Source organism: Phocoena sinus, chromosome X (assembly GCF_008692025.1).
Source record: "Phocoena sinus isolate mPhoSin1 chromosome X, mPhoSin1.pri, whole genome shotgun sequence".
Lineage (NCBI taxonomy): Eukaryota > Metazoa > Chordata > Mammalia > Artiodactyla > Phocoenidae > Phocoena > Phocoena sinus.
The window spans coordinates 19,618,258-19,637,795 of NC_045784.1; the positions used below are offsets into that span (position 1 = coordinate 19,618,258).

The 19,538-nt window shown below is 38.9% G+C and overlaps 1 protein-coding gene across 1 annotated transcript; it reads left to right on the forward strand.

The window, feature by feature from the left end:
• The first annotated feature begins 2,715 nt into the window (after positions 1-2,715).
• Positions 2,716-4,607, forward strand: DDX53 (DEAD-box helicase 53). The gene is given in 2 exon segments (XM_032620894.1): positions 2,716-4,519; positions 4,522-4,607. Coding segments are annotated over 2 exon segments (1,890 nt in total).
• The last annotated feature ends 14,931 nt before the right edge of the window (positions 4,608-19,538 follow it).

Sequence of the window (19,538 nt, forward strand, 5' to 3'; positions counted from 1 at the left end):
TATTTTTTTCATTTTGATATGGACCAGAGGAAACTATCAGGGAAATTCTTGAACAGGCATTTGGGAACCTCTATAATTGTCTCTATACAGCTACTGTTTCTGTGATATGAGTAATTAAGATTTGGAGAGTTCCTATTCTGAGCGAGGTAGTGTAACTATGTGTATGTCTCTGTGTGTATGACATAGGTAATGGTATGTCATTCTACTGATAGCAGAACCAAGGAATAAGAAGTTTGGACTTGCTCAAAGATTCACACCTAGTAAGTGGTAGAATTTAGAGTCAAACTCAGTTATTTAGGCTCCAGTGTTCTGGGCCACTGAGCCACACTGCTGCCACGTCTTTAGACTTTACAGTATTGAGTATGGTTCTGTGTACAAGGTAAATGCACCAATGTGTGCAATGATGATGACAGCTTCTGCTGTAATATACAGCATCTGCAGAACATAATAATGGCTGTGTGTGTGTGTGTGTATGTATATAAAATCCAAGTAGACCATTTCTACAGGTACTCATAAATGGTACTACAAAGAAGATTACTAGTTGTACAAAATGTAACAACAATTGCAACTAAACAGGAGGTGGGCCTTTGAGGGGCAGCTGGACTTGGTGACTCGCTTCCAAAGAAGAGAGTACAGAAAGGGAGAAATAATAATTTTACAGTGGGGAAAACCTGGGTAACACCACTTGACCAAGTGACCAAGGTTAACATTACCAGTGACAGGTCATGTTCCATCAGGCACCCTTCCCCTCACCCCATACAACTGATAAGAAGGGAACCTCATTTCTGTGATATTTTTTTCCAAAAATCCATAACCCAAGTCTAATCATGAGAAATTATATCAGGCATACCCAATCTGAAGGACATTCTACAAAATACCTGACCATTATTCCTCAAAATTGGCAAGGTTATGAAAAAAAAGGAAAGACAGAGACTGTCACAAATCATACATAACAGCTAAATGGTGTCCTGCACTGGATCCTGGAACAGAAAATATACTGATGGAGTTTAGTTAATATTAACAGAGCAATGTTGACTTCTTACGTGTAATGTGTACCATGGTACTTTGAGATAAGGTGAGAGGAAACAACCAGGAAACTGGTTGAGGAGTATACGGGAAGCCCTTGTGCTATCTGTGTAACTTTTCTATAAAGCTAAAATTATTCCACGTAAAAAGTTTAATGAAAACACTGAGAAGAGGTTCCATTGGCAAATTCCTTTGAAAACTTTGGGTTAAACAACGCCCAACTGCTTTACACCTGGAACTAACACAACACTGTAAGTCAACTATGCTCCAATAAAAATTAAAAACAAAACAAAACAGTGCCCAACTGAGTTGGGTTAAACAATGCCCAACTGAGTTCCTGTAATCATCAGAGCTTCTAAGATACCTAATGCATATTGTGACTCTCAGAAGATGCAGGGTGCTGTATTTCCAAGACATACTTGGCCAGCAGCCGTTTTGTTCCTTCCAAAAGCATCTTTGCAGGATAAAAACTGACATAGAGAAGGCTTTTCCCAATGTGTCACTGACTTTTACACCTGATATCCAACCGTGTTCAAATTTTAATCGGCAACTTTGGCTGAAGAGAGAAGATACCATGAACATTTAATTGGCAGAAGACTTGAAACTAGAGGGTAATATAATGGATGAGAGAATCAGCATTAAAATTATATTTAATATGCTGCATCAATTGACCAAACTTAACAGGATGAATATATAAGGATAAATATTTAGTGTACTTTTATTTAAACAAAGAAAAAAACAAAAAATCAACCTCTGGAACCATACAAATAGAAGCTGGATGTCCACCTGCCCAGATTGCTGCCAGGGTGTCTTCTACACTGCACCTAACAAATTACTTTTACATAGCCTTCCAGTGCTAGGATGTCTGAATCTATGAAACAAACCACAGGAAAGGGAGAAAATTTAGGAGGCACTGAGAAAAGTGGCAAATTGTTGAAAACACCTCCAGAGTTAACGTCGACCCCGCTCTACCTCTCTTCTAACCAGCATCCCTGAAATAATAACCAGAAACCGCCTGAACAAATGTTGGAGTTTAGCTGAAGAATCAGAGGCAAAAATGCCATCCCTAAGCATGCACCTAAGAGATTTCTGATGGTATAATTTAAGAGGACAGGGAATTGATGATTTTATCTAGACCCAGTATAGTTGTTACTCAAAAAGAAATTCACCGAAATAAATAAACATACAAATATATAAACAAGTAAGTTGATTTTTTAAAATTCACTATTTTTTTCCTCCTATGGAAATAACTGGCATATTTAAAAAAAAAAAAGACTACGTGGTTCAGTTCAAGGTGTGCTTCAGGTTGGCTCCCCCACTGAGCCAAAACCAGCATGAGGCCAGCCACTGAGGCACCAGGACACAAAAGTTGGGCAAACACTCTCCGGATCCTGTAAGTGCCCGTAGGGTCAGCCCCTGAGAGTATGTGTCACTTTAACTTTTGTGTCAGAGGTGCCTGCTCACCTCACAGTAGTCCCAGCCCTGTGACTGGTCAGCCCAGCCAAAGCCCCTCCTTGACACTACATCATAGACTAATTCCTTAGGTGACTGCTGCATAGCTAGCTACCTACCGGTGGCGGCCTGCCTGGTAGTTACCAGCCTGACCTGATGAGAAAGAGGTTCGAGGCCACATCATTTCCCAACCCTAGGTAGGCGAGAGACCAGCACCAACTTTACCATTATCCTGAAATGGTGTGGGCCCCAGAGCGGAAGAGGGCGGAGCCGAATTGGAGAGCTCTCAGGGCCAGCCAGGATGGGATGGGTGGCAGAGGCAGGGGCTGCAGCAGCACCTCCAGCCACCTGGAGCCTAGGGCTTTCGGCTCCCAAGAACAACTGCTCTGCTTTCAAACGAGGAACAGTATGGTTGGTGCGGTGATTGGTCATGGTGGATCAAAAATAAAAGACATTCAGGATATGACACGCACCAAAATACAGATCATAAAAGGTGTTTCTGAAGCAGAGGTAAACATTTTTGGCAACAAAGACATGAAAGCCAAGGCCAAAGCGGCTACAGAAACTCTTGTTAAGGAACAAGAAAGACACTACAGTTCAGAATCCAGTGTTGATAATGCCACATCCCAACCCTCTGTTGGAAGACGCTCAAGCAGAGATGACACTGCTAGAGGAGCTCAGCCACTGATAGACTAGGATCAAGTAAAGGCCGAGGTTGTACAGTGGGAAAAAAGAAAATGGGCAGATTTATCACCAATTAAGAAAAACTTTTACACAGAATCCAAAGCAACAAGGTCATTGTCTCAAGTGCAAGTAGACACTTGGAGAAAGGAAAATTTCAACATAATGTGTGATGACTTGAAAGATGGTGAAAATCGTCCCATCCTCAATCCGATTTGCAAATTTGAAGATGCTTTCCAACGTTACCCTGAACTTATGAAAAGCACTGAAAAAGCTGGTTTTTGAAACCCAATGCCAATTCAGTCACAGGCATGGCCTATTATTCTACAAGGAATAGATCTTATAGGAATTGCCCAAACTGGAACGGGCAAAACACTGTCCTATTTAACGCACGGGTTTATTCATCTCCATCCTCCACCAATACCTAGAGAACAAAGGAATGGACCCAGCATGCTAGTCCTTACACCCACTAGAGAATTAGCTCTTCAGGTGGAAGCTGAATGTTCTAAGTATTCATACAAAGGTCTTAAAAGTGTTTGTATATATGGCGGTGGAAACAGAAAAGGACAAATACAAGATGTTACTAAAGGCGTAGACATCGTCATTGCACCTCCTGGAAGACTGAATGATCTGCAAATGAACAACTTTGTCAACCTAAGAAGCATAACCTACTTAGTCTTAGATGAGGCAGAAAAAATGCTGGATCTGGAGTTTGAACACCAAATAATGAAGATTTTTTTAGCTGTGCGCCCAGACCGGCAGACTGTCATGACAAGTGCAACTTGGCCAGATACCATTTGTCGACTTGCACAATCTTATTTGGAAGAGCCTATGATTGTTTATACTGGTACTCTGGATCTAGTTAATGTAAACACAGTGAAGCAAAATGTAATTGTTACCACTGAAGAAGAAAAACGATCTCTTATCTGAGAATCCCTACAGAGCTTGTCACCCAAAGACAAAGTCATCGTATCTGTCAGCAGAAAACTTGTTGCTGATGACTTATCAAGCGATTTAAGTAACCAAGGCATAACTGTACAATCCCTGCACAGTGACAGAGAACAGAGTGACCGTGAGCCAGCATTAGAGGACCTGAAGAGTGGAAAAGTGAAAATACTGATTGCGACTGATTTAGCATCCTAAGACCTTGATATTAGTGATGTCACACACATATATAATTACAATTCTCCATGGAAGACTGAAGAATATGTACACAGAGTAGGGCTTACTGGAAGAGCAGGAGAGATGGGCATATCAGTTACAGTTACCCTTATGACTCAAGGTGATTGGAAGATTGCCGGTAAATTGATTAAAGTTCTGCAAAGAGCAAATCAGAGATTCCCAGGAGATCTTGTATCGATGCTGAGCGATACAAATTACCTAGACAACAAAGGGACCCAAAAAGTAAATCAAGAAACTCTTAAGAAAAATCCAGAAAGTTTTACTGATGTCTACATTGAAAAGTTGTACCAGGCTGCTAGAAGATTCAAGATATGTTCAAGTTATGCAGTATTCATGTTACATAAGGAAGTACTGGAAACCTACTGGCAGTTAGAAAACATTTAGCCAAATTCTTAAATAATACCACCAAGCTTTCAATGCATGTTCCTTAATAAAATCAAAAGTGTTTTGAAAATGAGAGGGTGTTTTGTGCTTGTTAAAGTCTACTTTCTTTTAGAGCCTGCCATGTCCAGCTGTGTCTTCTCTAAAAGACTTGGGAGAAGACAACAATGGTACTTTTCTTGCTTTAAAATAGTTGTACTGGATTGAAACATAGTTTTCATCAAGCTTATCCCAGTCAAAATATTTTATTTCCCCCAGTGGTTGGTGACACGATTCCTAAAAATATTTCCACTATCGTTCCCTAATTTTTAATATTCATTAGAAAATAAATTCTCAATCTTTTAGAAGATTCCATAATTCTCTTTTTTCCGATAGATGTGACTAATAGAGCAGACTGTCTGACTCACCGGGAATCAGATCCTCAAATGAATTCTCACTAACCACTGGTTAAAAATTCCGGGGAGGTCACTTGCCTTCTGCAGGCCACACTTTTTTACACTAATAAATTGGGGTGGTTATATGAAATAATTTGGGGGTCTCCTTCACCACTGACTTCTATGATATTATAACCAAACTGTGTATCCCAGCCTTATATTTACACTTTATTTTCTAATCTAGGGGAAAATCACGTCTTGGTGTAACAAACTGAACAATGAAACCCCTTTTAATGACCAGAATAGTGCATTCTGCACTTCTATTGATTTTTGAAATGTGACTCACAGGTTGTCTTTACTTTCTTTTCATCTTATTTTTCAATTTGTCTCGAAAAGGTCAAAACCACATATACACATCAGAAGAAAAATTAATGTGAAAGAAAAATCTCTCTTCTGTACTGGGAAAAACATTAAAAACCAAACGACATTTTTGGCATAGGAACCAAGTTTAGTACAATTCCTAAATCTCTAATTGTCTCTCTTACCTTTCATTTAGAAGCAATATGCATCTTCTCACATTGCAAGAAAATATCCTCACAATGATGCTGAATTTTATAATTCAGTGTTTATGAGAACATTATAATTAGTCAAGCCTTAAAACTTCTGGCAAAAAAAAAAAAAATCATCCAGCAATCTTTATTCCCAGCATGCCTTAGCTGTAACTGCAACAAAAATTCTGAAATTAAGTGAAATAAAGAGGTAAACGTTCTAGGTATAGGTGGTTAAGGTTTAGAGTCTGACTTTAAAGGCTTGTTATAAAGACCTCGATATCTCTTGATAAAATTAAGAACAATGGTTAACATTTTTGAGTGTCGGATATATACCAGGTGCTTTGTTTTGTAATTGATAATGTTTATTTAAAACCCACTTAGATGGCAATCTTACCCCTATTTTGCAGAAGATGAAAACAATGTCAGAGGAACTAACTTGCCTAAGGTTAGTAAATCTGGTTAAAGAGGAATTATGTGCTATTTTAACCCTGATGTGCCGGATTCCAATATTTCCATTCTTTTTACATCAATACAAGTTACTATGTGCAACGCAACATGCTTGTCTTGAGATCGCCCGCATGTTCAGATTTAGTGAAATAGAGAAGTATGTACCAATTTACCCTAATGCAAAAGCAGTCTATAGCAGAACCTGTGAGAGAAGCTCAAATGGCCTGTTCCCGTTCACTCGGAGGAGAAATGATGAATGTTTAGCAAGCTGGAGTATATGTTATTTGCCAGAATTCCTCTTAGGGGCAATGCTGTAATTGTTAGAGAAAAGGGTAACAATGAAACCATTTGAGGTAGCAAGTGAGGTTCCTCAATCACGTTCAAGTAACAACAAAAGTTACCACTCAATGAGGAAGAAGAGGAAAAAAAACAAGAAAAGGCTGAAAAGAAGAGCTACTGTACAGGGAAAGCTAAGTAGAAATATTAATAGAACAGTGGTTCTCAACCAAGGGCATTTTTGCTCCTTCCCTCCAGGACACATTTAACCACATGTGAAGACAGTATGGGTTGTTTTAACTACTGGGGGTGTGGGGTGGTGTTGGCAATGTGCTGCTGGCGCCTAGTGGGTAGAAGCCAGGGATGCTGCTGAACACCCTACAATCTACAGGGCAGCGCCCACACAACAGAGGATTATTTGGTCCACAACATCAATAATGCTAAGATGGAGAATCCCTGAGAGAGCATAAGCAAAACAAAACAAATCTCATAGTACCCAAGAAAGAACTTCGGAGGAAAAAATAGAGGATTTGAAAATTATAACGTGTGGGTTGTACAGAATATAACCCTACAACTTTCCTATCCTTGGTATAGTCTGCATCAGTCTTTCACCACCAAGGCCAATTTTGCCAGTATCTGGAGACAGATTTGGCTGGCAGAGCTCAGGGGGAGGGGTATTGGCATCCCCTGGGTAGAGACCAGTGGTGTTGCTAAACATCCCATAATGCACGGGACGACCCCCCAAAGAATTATGTGGTCAAAATGCCAGCAGTGCCGTAGTTAAACCTTGCAATACATTAAGCAAAACACCCTCCCTCCAAAGTCAACTGCGGAGAAACCAAGAAGGGAGTTCAGCCAGGAAAACGAAAAGAATACGGATTTCTTGTACACTCTTCAATATAAAATTCTCCATCAACTTTCATTATCTTTGGTATAATCTGTATCAATGAATGTCAATCAGAGTCGATTTTGCCCCCTAGGGGATATCTGGCAATGTCTGGAAACATTTTTGGTTGTCCCATGTAGGCAGCAAGATTGCTACTATCACGTAGTGGGTGGAGGTCAGGAATAAATATCCTATAATACACAGAAAAACACCCTACAACGATGGATTTTTTTTTTTAGCCCAAAAGGTCTATAGTATTGAGGTCAAGAAACTGTGGTTTACATCGACCAACAACGTTTTTGTGAGTGAACTGTTTTTTAGAAACTCAAGTAAATATTGAGTTGTGTGTCTAAATTGGAACGGAGTAAATGCAGGGCACTGACACCAGAGACAAAGTATGAGGATTCAGCTGACCTCAGAGTTATTCCTATAAAATGCTTAGCATGATAATTAACATTCAGTAGGTACTCAACACATATTAGATCCCGTCCATCTTGCCTCTCCCATCACCCATTATATAATGCTTGTTTACAATTCTGGATGCCATTACTCACATTGCTTCCCCCTGTCTGGAATGTCCTTTCTTCTTCCACTCTGCCAGGTCAAATCAGATTCATCATTCTGGGTCCAGCCCAAGTGCTACATCCTCCCCAAGATCCTATCTGCTCTCCTCCATTTCAAAACTTCTGTAGCTCTCTCTACCTACCAATAATGTTGACATGTGCACCATACTAGTTTGCATACCTACAGAGACAATTTGAAAAATTCAAAGTAATTAAGAGGAATTGCACTATCAAATATTTAAATACATTATAAATATATAACAGTTGAAACAGCTTTATCCTATATAACTAACAAATCATGAGAGAACCATCCAGAGCTAAATCTGCATAAGAAGCTAGTATAAAGGTGTAGTTTTTTTAATCAGTGAAGAAAGAAAAGTCTGTCCCAAAACAAATTTTTAAAAATTAAATAATACATACATACATACGATACGTATCAGGACAAACGATCAACCATAGAACTGCTACTATTAAAAAACACCCCACTAGATTCTGGCTTTTTATAAAAATTAAAAACTTGAAGATCATGTAGGAATATAATTTCTGATATCAATGTGGAAAAAAATTTTAAACATAGAAGCAACCACAGAAAATGCAAGGTAAATATTAATAGGTTTAACAATGTAAACATGAAATGCCAAAAATACTATAAAAGGCAAAGGAAACACAAGAAAAATAATTTAAAATATAGCACACACTCATAGTTATTTATATTTAATGTACAGAGATTTTTACAAACAAAAAATGAAGGACGAATTCCAAAATAGATATATGGGCAGAAATGTAAAGGACAATTCACCAAACAGACAAATAAGTGAACAATAAACATGTAAAAAAGTGCTTAACTTCTTTATAAACAACAGAATGAAAATTAAACCAATGATACAACTTTTTTCTCTAGAAAAATTGGCTGTAATTAGAAAAAACTGGGAATACCTAATACTAGTAGCAACGCAGGGAAATAAACGTTAATAAATTATAATTTTGTAAAAGTATGTTCCTTGGAGGGACAGTTGAGATTATGCATAAAATTTGCGTATGTTTAATAGACTTGGACCCTATAAATCCCTAAGGATTATATATACATACCAAGATGTATATACAAGGCTATTTACCATAGGGTTGCTTAAAATAATTAATCTTTGAAAAAACCCTCAAAGTGCAATGATAGGGTACTAGTTAATTGCAGCATATCTATTCCTGATTTGGAATAGTAGAAATCATGTTCTTAAAGAATATTTAAAGGAAAGTAGTTTACAAAATCATCTCATTTTTAGAAAATTACATCGGTCCATATGTCAATATAGGAAAAAAAACATAAGCTGGATGCACACAGACACACACCACTGATAGTCATAGTTTTCTACATTATGGAATTATACGTGGGTTTAATTCTTATTTTACTTTCTAAAATTTCTACAAAATAACATTACCTTTATTATAATAAAAATGATGCTGATATATCCAGAGAAAATGCTAATTTGAAAAGATACATGCACCCCATTGTTCATAGCAGCACTATTTACAATAGTCAAGACATGGAAGCAACCTAATGTCCATCGGCAGAGGAATGGATAAAGAAGATGTGGCGTATATATATAGAACGGAATACTATTCAACCATAAAAAAGAATGAAATAAGGTGATTTGCGGCAACACAGATGTACCTAGAGACTGTCAGACTAAGTGAAGTTAAGCAAAGTAAGACAGAGAAAGACAGATATCATATGATACCACATATGTGGAATCTAAAATCTGACAGAAATGAACTTTGACAGAAATGAACTTATCTACAAAACAGAAACAGACTCACCGATATAGAGAACAGACTTATGTTTACCAAAGGGGAAAGGACAGCGGAGGGATAAATGAGGAATCTGGGATTAGCATACACAAACTACTATATAAATAAAGAACTAGGTCTTACTGTATAGCACAGGAGACTACACTCGATATCCTGTAATAAACCACAACAATGGAAAAGAATATGAAAAAAAATACATATAACTGAATCACTTTGCTGTGCACCAGAAACTAACAACATTGTAAATCAACTATACCTCAATAAAAATGTTTAGATGATGTTAAACATAATTTTTGAATAACTGAAGAAATTAATTCAAGAGGCACTGTAGTTGAAGGTATTCAAAATACAATCATCTCTTCTGTTTCACACGTTAAAATGTAAAAATCATTAATAGGAAACTTGTCTCTTTTCCACCACTGCATCTGAAGTGCTAAAAACGATGCCTGTGGAACACAGTAGGAGCACAGTAAATATCTGAAGGAATTAATAAGGGAGGGAAGGAAGGGAGGAAGGAAGGAAGGAAGGGAGGAAGGAAGGAAGGAAGGAAGGAAGGAAGGGAGGAAGGAAGGAAGGAAGGAAGGGAGGGAGGAAGGAAGGAAGGGAGGGAGGAAGAGAGGGAAATAGTGTACTGTTTTATTTTCATTGATCAAAAGTAAGCTTTTCTATTTCTGTTCCCTGTTTTGTCTGAGGTGTAGGCAACATCTACTTGCCTACACCTCACCTTCTGTTCAGTAATAAGAATAATGTTGTGTTCTTACCACAAAAATACAAATAAACAGAGGGACACAGGAAATTTAGGTGCCAGATGTGTCTATTTCCTTGTTTGTGGTGAGAGTATCATGGGTGTTTGCATATGTCCAAACTCATCAAATTGTATGCATTATATAAGTGCAATTCTTTGCCTATCAATAATACCTCAATAAAACTGTTAATAAAAAAGAAAGAAAAGAATAGAGTGTGGCTTCCAACTTAGAGATCCTTTTTTTTTTTTTTTTTTTTGCGGTACGCGGGCCTCTCACTGTTGTGGCCTCTCCCGTTGCGGAGCACAGGCTCCGGATGCGCAGGCTCAGCGGCCATGGCTCACGGGCCCGGCCGCTCCGCGTCATGTGGGATCTTCCCGGACCGGGGCACGAACCCGCGTCCCCTGCATCGGCAGGCGGACTCTCAACCACTGCGCCACCAGGGAAGCCCAGAGATCCTTTTTTATGTTGTCCTTTTACATGTGACCAACGGGAACTCCAGTTCTGTTTCTTTGTTTTTTGTTTGTATAATTACATGGATTTCACCATCAGGATTGCTAACTCATAATCAAAATAAAAACTCAAAAATGATCAGATGATGTTGTTAAAAGAAAAAAATGATGTTGCAGTACTGTTGAAGAATATGACTCCACTTTTATTTAAAACTACTAACTGTATGTGTAAATATCTCACGCGTGTTTGTCAGCACTTAGGGACAAATTTGCCAGGATACACCAAACTATTAATAATGGGGAGCAAGGTTGGGAAAAAGAATCAATTATGAAGTTCTCTTACATTTGTAATAAAAAGTATTTTATGTATGAATCCTGGAGATGGTATATGTAGTATCAAGATTAAGTCTGAGATTTGACCATTCCACCTTCTTTTTCAAGAAAACAAACTGGAGAATCTCACAGAAATCTACATTTGCACAGAAATAAAATTTGTGGGTTCTTTTTGATTTTACTTGCAAAACTTGGAATTGTTTTCTTTTTAGGAAAAATGCAATGACTGCATGAAAAAGTAAAAAAAGAAAGACATAATTACTTATACAGATATTATGAATTCTGTCCATGTAAAGAAATATCTTTCTGATGCCATTATGTAAATGAGCAAGAAGGAGAGGAGGAGGAGGACAGGACACGATGGTTACTGTTTGTGCATGGCACCCACATGAAGGGGCATTTTTATCTCATTTTACAGGTCAGGAGACAAATGTTCAGAGAGGTCACATAGCTTTCCCAAGTTCAAACAGTAGGTAAATAGTAGAGCTAACTAGCTCTGTGCTGAAAATTAGAGATCAATAAAGAAGCAAGGTAAAGTATATAGAAACAAAGGACAGATGAGAGAAACATTATTAGGGAAAGCACAGGGGTACCTCATTTTGTACAAAAAAGTACCCTGCGCAGGTATTTTCACACTAGGTAAAGTTTTCCTTACTCTTCTCCCCACGCCTAGAGTCTCCGTAGTTTTCTAGCAATGGAGAAACCTGCGTAGTAAACCGGAAGTTTAAAATGACAGAACCACAGTCATTGATTAATGCAATCAAGCTTTTCAGAAGTCCTTTTAAAAGATGAGTCTCAATAGTACGGTTGGCATCTGTTCACTTAGGCATTTAGTAAACTATGAGCCACAACAACAATACAGGAAAAGTAAGACATGATATGAAGAAAGACTGCAATAAAGCCTTCATATTCCCATCTGAGGGGACTGGATGGGAGCGCAAGATAAACAAGAGAATCTGCCAGTATAACAAGTCACAAATTCAGTAATCAATTTATAACCTCTAACATCTGAACTTCTGGCAATACAATTATGAAGTGCCACCTTAGCAATACTCAGGGTGGCAGCCACTGGTGGATTACCTACCGAATAATTACCCACGCCACCTCCTTCCTATGCCCCTTTCTATTTGCTGGCATGACCCACTGCCCATTATTAAGTTGAAAAAGCCAGGAATTCACTTTCCTAGCCTCCCTTGCAGCTAAAGCATAGGCACGTGACTCAAACTTGGCCTACGGGACTGACAGGAAAGTCTGCTTAGCAACTTTAAAGAAAGATCTTCCTCCCTTAAGAGGCATGTAAGGATGAGCTCTCTTTCCTGCTTTTGTACATAGCTGTGCAAAGACATGAGGTTGTGAGTCATTTCTAGACAAGAGGAGATAAATCTGAAGACTACCAACATGCTAAGCATGGCCGGATGTAAATGTGGAAAGCACCTGGATCTCGGATGACGTAACTGCTGCTGAATGAAAAGCCATGTGGCAGCTATGGAGGTGTGCCGCTCAGATTCTCCGTTTAAGAAACCGCTTGCTGGTCAGTTGCAAGGAGTACAGGTAGTTGATAGCCCCCAGGTGTGAGCAGTCAACGGCAGCATCTGAGCTGAGGCCAAGCCCTTCCAGAAAGTCCTAGCCAATAACTGAGCACAGCGGGGCACTGGGGCCCAGGCACCTCTGCCCAACCTGGGACTCCTCTATGGGCCATATTTCCATGCTCTGCCGGGCTGGCTGTGGGTTTCTCGGAGCCTCACTGTAGTCTTAGGCTCTTTCCTACCCAACCCTTCTTCCTTTTCACTCTGCTTTCAAGGTATCAGACGTGGGCCGTGGTCAACGATTATCTCTGACTACTACTGATCCTTCTCCTCTGTATCTTTCAGAGGTGTTACGTCCAGTAAATACTGGACCCAACGAGAACACCCAGGAATCTCCTACCTCTGAGATTTGCATAATATGAAATAATAAATGTTTAAGTCATTATTCGCTGAGTATTATATTATCCAAAGCATCTTAACGGATAAATAGGAAAAATCGCCCGACAGTACCTCCTGTTGAGACAGTGAATTTTCCATTACTAAGAGCCTCCAATGAGGTGTACTTTACTAGGATGAGAGTTGACTACAACAAGCAAAATGAACTCTTCCTCTAGATGCTTATTTAATGGGGACACTAAAAACACAGGATTCTACAGGGAATTGCTGTAATTTTATTTTTAAAAATTGGAAGCATATCAAGCAAGCTCAGCTTTTGAACAGTCAGCAGCAATAAGAGGAAGAGGTGAGAAACCAGCAGAGTAGAGAACTTGAGCAGCAGAGTGGAGAACGTGAGCAGAGTAGAGAACTTGAGACCCAATATCAAGGTCATCTGAACCAACAGCTTTAACAGCACTCACACTTGGATGCACCTAGAGTATATCACTGGCTCTGACAGATTTGAAATGTAGCCGACCAGAGAATTCCTTGCAATCAACAACCTTGAGGGGCTCAGAGTGAATAATTCTACCTAATGGAGATACACAGACAAAAGCAATGGGACTCTTCTCTTGAACACAAGGGATTTTTAAAAAATCTTTTCACACAGAAGGGAATAAGGAAAGAGGAACTGATGGACCATCTTGGCTTTTCCACCTGAGCTGGAAAATCCAATTCAAAAAAAAAAACAAGCAAAGATCAAGTATTTTCTAAAAGATTAAGAAATTCAGCAAAACATTTCTCTCCCTCTCCCCTCCCTTCCTGTACCCTAAGCACCTTGTCCTTAATTTTTAAAAAAATGGTAATTCAGGATTTCTTGGTGTATTCATTGGATAAAAATCTATAATTAAGTGGAAAGATGGAAGAACTGGTCCTCTCTCTTTATGCTGACTCCTCCATTTCACTTCCCAAGTATTGCTGAAGCTGGTCAGTGCCATTCAAGTTCACAAAACTGTAATCTTTGACATCTCCTCCTCACCTAGCACACAAACAATAGTGCAAGCCTGTTACTGCTTACCACTACCTGTAAATGTTCCCTTTCAGGTCCCTTCTACTGCAAACTTCTGTTTTCTTCGAGCCCTTCCAACAGGGTAAAATGTCTGCAATGATGTTTCCCCAGGTTAAATGAAGTCCATACAATCATCCAAAGCCTGCAATTTGTGGTGAACTTTCAGCAATAAGTTCACTGATGTGTTTTGGGGTCCTAATTAAAGTTTCAATTGCAACCCATTTCTCAGACTCAGCAAAATCTCTTTGAAGCCTGAACTAATTGCTTTTAGGCTTATATCCTCTGAAGACCCATATGGTATTTTCCAAAAACATTTTACTTTTCTCTGGGATCAGTGAACGTGGCCTTGTCACGTCTCTTCCCAGGCATTTGTTTTTGTCATGTTTGTAGGCCTTTCCTACAACATACACACTCTTTTACAATGCCTTCCCATGAAGCACCACGTGACACTCCATTTCAACTTTACTCTCCCATGGATAAGACACTGTAAAATGATGTTAACCGAAGGCAACAAGCATTTTCTGCTTCTGGGAAGGAGTCTCCTCCTTACCCCTTCTTCTGTGTGTGTGTGCCCAGTTCTGCTGAGAACACACGGCCTGCCCGACCACTACCTACTCCAGACCTCACTCTGTCCTTCAGGGCTCAGAACATCATGCATAATATGCAGAATAAGCTGAACTTACTATTCCTATAGATGAGAGACAAACATCTTTCCCCCTTTATAGAAGATACTGGTTGCTGCCCCCAGATTCAAGCATAACATAAGAGTTACGCATGAAGTCTTAGGAGTCTGAAAGACCTGCATATGAGTCTCAGCTCCATGAATTTGGGTAAGTCCTATAAAGGCCCTAAGTCTTGGTTTTAACAGCTGTAAAAGATGGACGGTTTTAATTCCTACTTCACGAAGATTAGATTATATACATATAAAGCACCCAAGATAAAAGAATATTAACACAATACTCAATGTTTTTTTTTTTTTTTTTTTTTTTTTTTTTTTTTTTTTGCGGTACGCGGGCCACTCACTGCTGTGGCCCCTCCCGTTGTGGAGCACAGGCTCCGGACGCGCAGGCTCAGCGGCCATGGCCCACGGGCCTAGCCGCTCCGCGGCACGTGGGATCTTCCCAGACCGAGGCACGAACCCGTGTCCCCTGCATCGGCAGGCGGACTCCCAACCACTGCGCCACCAGGGAAGCCCTCAATGTTTTTTTTAAATAGGAGAAGATGGTATGGGGAAATGATGGTCACACTCAGACCAATTCAACCTGTCAGTCTCACCAATGAATGTTAATGTATCACAAAAGAATTTCCAAAATGTGGTAGTTTTGCTTTGGGAAGTGCTTCCATGGAGAGGACGCTTGTTGGGTCTACCTGTGGAACATGTATGTTCTTGACCTTTCTTTCTCTCTGCATGCCTGCCCCAGTCTTCTCTCTCCACAGGCTGCCTTTTGCTGTTTTTCCATGCGCATGGTGGAAGCTGGCTGATTCCACAACTCTCTGGTTTAAATTACAGCTGTTCATGATATCAGTCTAGATTGAGCTAGACTGTCTCAGCGCCCAGTTTATATTTCTGTAACAGAGGATCTGATGGGTCCAATTTGGATCAGGTGTCCCCTGTGGTCCAAACAAATGTTGCAGGTGGGACGGCTGGTGGTAACAGGGCTCTCTCTCAAAAACGTAGTTGCTAGAACCCCATCCTTGTGTTTGAGGGATGATGAAATTAAGAGAAAAGGGACCTTAAAGGCTATAGTATTAAATTGTTTTCCTTACTAAAAAAAACCTCACATATCTATCAAGTTACAGATCCAGTTAGCAGCTCTAGTTGTCATGCAGAGACTATCAAAGTTCTTTTTAGGCATTTATTTGAAATATAAGCATTTTCATACTATCCAGACAATCAACTCATTGGTTTAACCATGATTATTTATTTTATCACATATTTTATTTATCCCATTTCTGGAAACTTTCATAAGATCATCTGACGAGCAATACCTACTTCTAATGAATTTTAATAACTATTTTCCAAGGACAGGGCTCACAATAACTTTTATATCATTTCCCAAGCCTATTCTTCGTAAAATCTGAAACTTTTCAATTAATAAACTTTCATGTCTAAAATAAGACAACTCCTATCACTTAAAGTTATCTGCCCCCATAACATGAAAGTTAGTTTCATTATCATATAATCATACTTAGATATTTATATACTAGTACTAAAAATATATGTTGAGCTTTACACTGGTGATTTAGGTAAGACAAAGCTGTTTCTTGGCACTATCTACTTTATATATCATCCTAACCCACAAAGAAATTGATTTAGGGTAACTCTCTCAAATACAACATAGATTTGTTTTCTTATGTACTACAGATCTAATTCATTATCATATCTTGTTCATTTATTATTGATGGGTTAGCTCAATATATCAGTTTGCAATGATAAGATTTAAGTAGTCCATGTAGAAAACTAAATAAATGTTAATCACACTGGCTGCTTCAGAAAATATCTTAGAGTACAACCTTGGCTGTGCCCGAAAATATAAATCTTAAAATTGTACAAAATATCACTTGAGGTCAAAGAACCTTGAAAAGAAGGGAAATAAACTATGTGGTTAAATGTGGATTAAACCTCTGAAGGAATTATGTTTCAAAGGCAAAATTGGTTGGTTCAGAGGAACGGTTTCATGGAATTTTTCTTGCAAAATATTTTCTTTACTATCATATAGACAGCCCGTATGTATTTTTTGAGATATTCAGTCATACCGAGTATTATGGTAGGGCTAGGAGTTGAAGGGCTTTTCCCCCAGCTTTATTGAGATATAATTGGCATACAGCACCGTGTAAGTTTAAGGTATACAATGTGTTGATCTGATACACTTATATGTTGCAAAATGATTACCACCATGGCGATACCTAACACTTCATCACATCACATAATTACCACTTCTTTTTTGTGGTGAGAACATTTAATATCCACTCTCTTAGCAGCTTTCATGTATATAGTACATTATTATTAACTATAATCACCATGCTGTACATTAGCTCCTCAGAACTTCTTCATCTTATAACTGGAAGTTGTATACTCTTTGACCAACATCTCCCCATTTCTCTGACCCTAAACATTTTATATACAACCTGTCCATCCCAACTCTAAACAGAGGAAAACTCTAAACTCAACCAAAATTTTGTGCAGAGAAAAGAAGAAATGACCTAGGTCACTGGTTTTACATGCTTAGATTGCCAGGGCAAATGATCTCCATCACTGGTGGCAAGGCCCATTGTTTATTCAGAAACCTAATTCCGCAGGTTTTCATGGCAAGCCATGGTGCTTCCTGAGCCCTCAGCCATGAGCTGGTGCAGACTGCTTTACCTAGCGGTAGAAAAGTGAGAAAATGTACATGCAGAGGCAAAGCACTATGTTTACTGTGATGACAGAACTTCCAAAATATGGAGTCTCTGGCAAGTATACACATCCCAGTCTCGTACCTGGGCCCTAATTCGTTTGACTCTGGAGTATGCAAAGAAAGCATTCATTATTCTGCCAGCAATTCCACCATTTGACCACCTGAACTACCCTTGGATATCAGATCATATGGCCTAGGATAGATCAGGGGCCTCCAGGGAGATTATCACCAAAAAATGACCATTGTGACACTGGTATCTAACCATGCCCCTGACAGTACTGGGAAGAGACAGCTGCACTTGTGAGGGCAGGCTAGGGTCTTTCTTCTGGAGCTTAGGTAATAAAAGCTCTCTGGCTTCGAAAGCAAACAGATCTGGGTCCAGTACCAGCTCTACCATGTTACTGATATACTTTAAAAAAAAAAAAAAAATGAGGGAATTCCCTGGCGGTCCAGTGGTTAGGACTCCACATTCTCCCTGCCAAGGGCCCAGGTTCAACTCCTGGTCAGGGAACTAAAATCCACAAGCAGCATGGTGTGGCCAAAACAAAGAAACATACAGAAAATTTAAAAAAAATAACAGACATCTACACCTAAATTTAGCAAATGTTAATATTTTATCACATTTATTTTGCTAAGAAATTTAAGGGCCTTCCCTGGCGGCCCAGTGGTTAAAACTCTGCGCTCCCAATGCAGGGGGCAAGGGTTCGATCCCTGGTCGGGGAGCTAAGATCCCGCATGCATGCTGCATTGGTGTGGCCAAAAAATAAAAATAAAGATGTGAAAATTTTTAAAAAATGAAGGTGAAATTTAAGATTATGGAGTGCTACAATTCTTCTACTTTATTGTATTTCCCTTCTTTGTACTACAGGTTAGCTACTCGAAGTCGGTGTGTACTCTTCCCATGTATATTTTATACGTTTATTACATAGACATGTGCTCACAAACAATATATAGTATTTTCTCCATGCTTTAAATTTTACAAAAAAGGTGTCATGCCATATGAATTCCTTTGAACTTTTTTCCTCATTGTGCAGTAAAATTTAGCAAAGCTGATTTATGTAGATCTGGTTCATTCAAGCACGCCATTCTATGCCTATGAGACAATTTATTCATTACTCTAGAGACAGATATATAGATTACTTGCAGGGTTTTTTGGGTTTTGTTTTTGGTATTACAAACAATGCTCTTCCGAATATTCTTATACTTGTCTCTTTGCGCACGTGTGTAGAAGTTTCTCTAAGGCATATACAGCACTGTTATTCAAATAAAATACACCAATATGACCATGCCAGTAATTTGCAGCATGTTTAATTGTGATTGGTTGGTGCCTCTGAAAGCAGTTACCAAGTATTTTGAATATCACCTAGAAGAGCAACCTCTGGGTCATAAACTATGCACAGCTTCACCTTCACTATATATTACCAATAGCTCTTCGAAGTGGTCAAAGCAACTTACACCCCAACCAGTAGTTTAACATGTGCATTCTTGTTTCCCCACGATTCATACTGTTAGGCTTTCTTTCAGTGGTCTGATGAGTATGAAATGTTATCTTGTTTTAATTTGTGGTTTCCTGATTACTAATCAGGTGAAACATCATCTGTTTATCAACCAGTCAGAACTCTTCTTTTGTAAATTGCCTCTCCTTTTGCAAAATGGAGCCTTCACTCCATTTTCTTTGGGGCTAAATTTCTCTAGTTGATTTTTAGGTGTTCTGTATTGATTCTGCATATTAATCCTTTGTCAAGTTTAAGGATGCTAGTATCTTCTTGCCATCTGTCCTTTATATTTCATTTTCTTTATGGTGACACTCTATAGAATACCATCTTTTTTTGCTCTCTATATTTGGGTAAACCATGTAAACTCTCAAAGTCTCCATTTACTCATTTATAAAATGAGGACAATAATGCCTTCTTCACAAGATTGTTGTGAATAAAAATAATAAGATAATAAATGTACAGGGCAATATTCAATAAATAAATAGTTTTCTTCCTGTGGTCCAACCCTCAGACAGAAGGAAGAA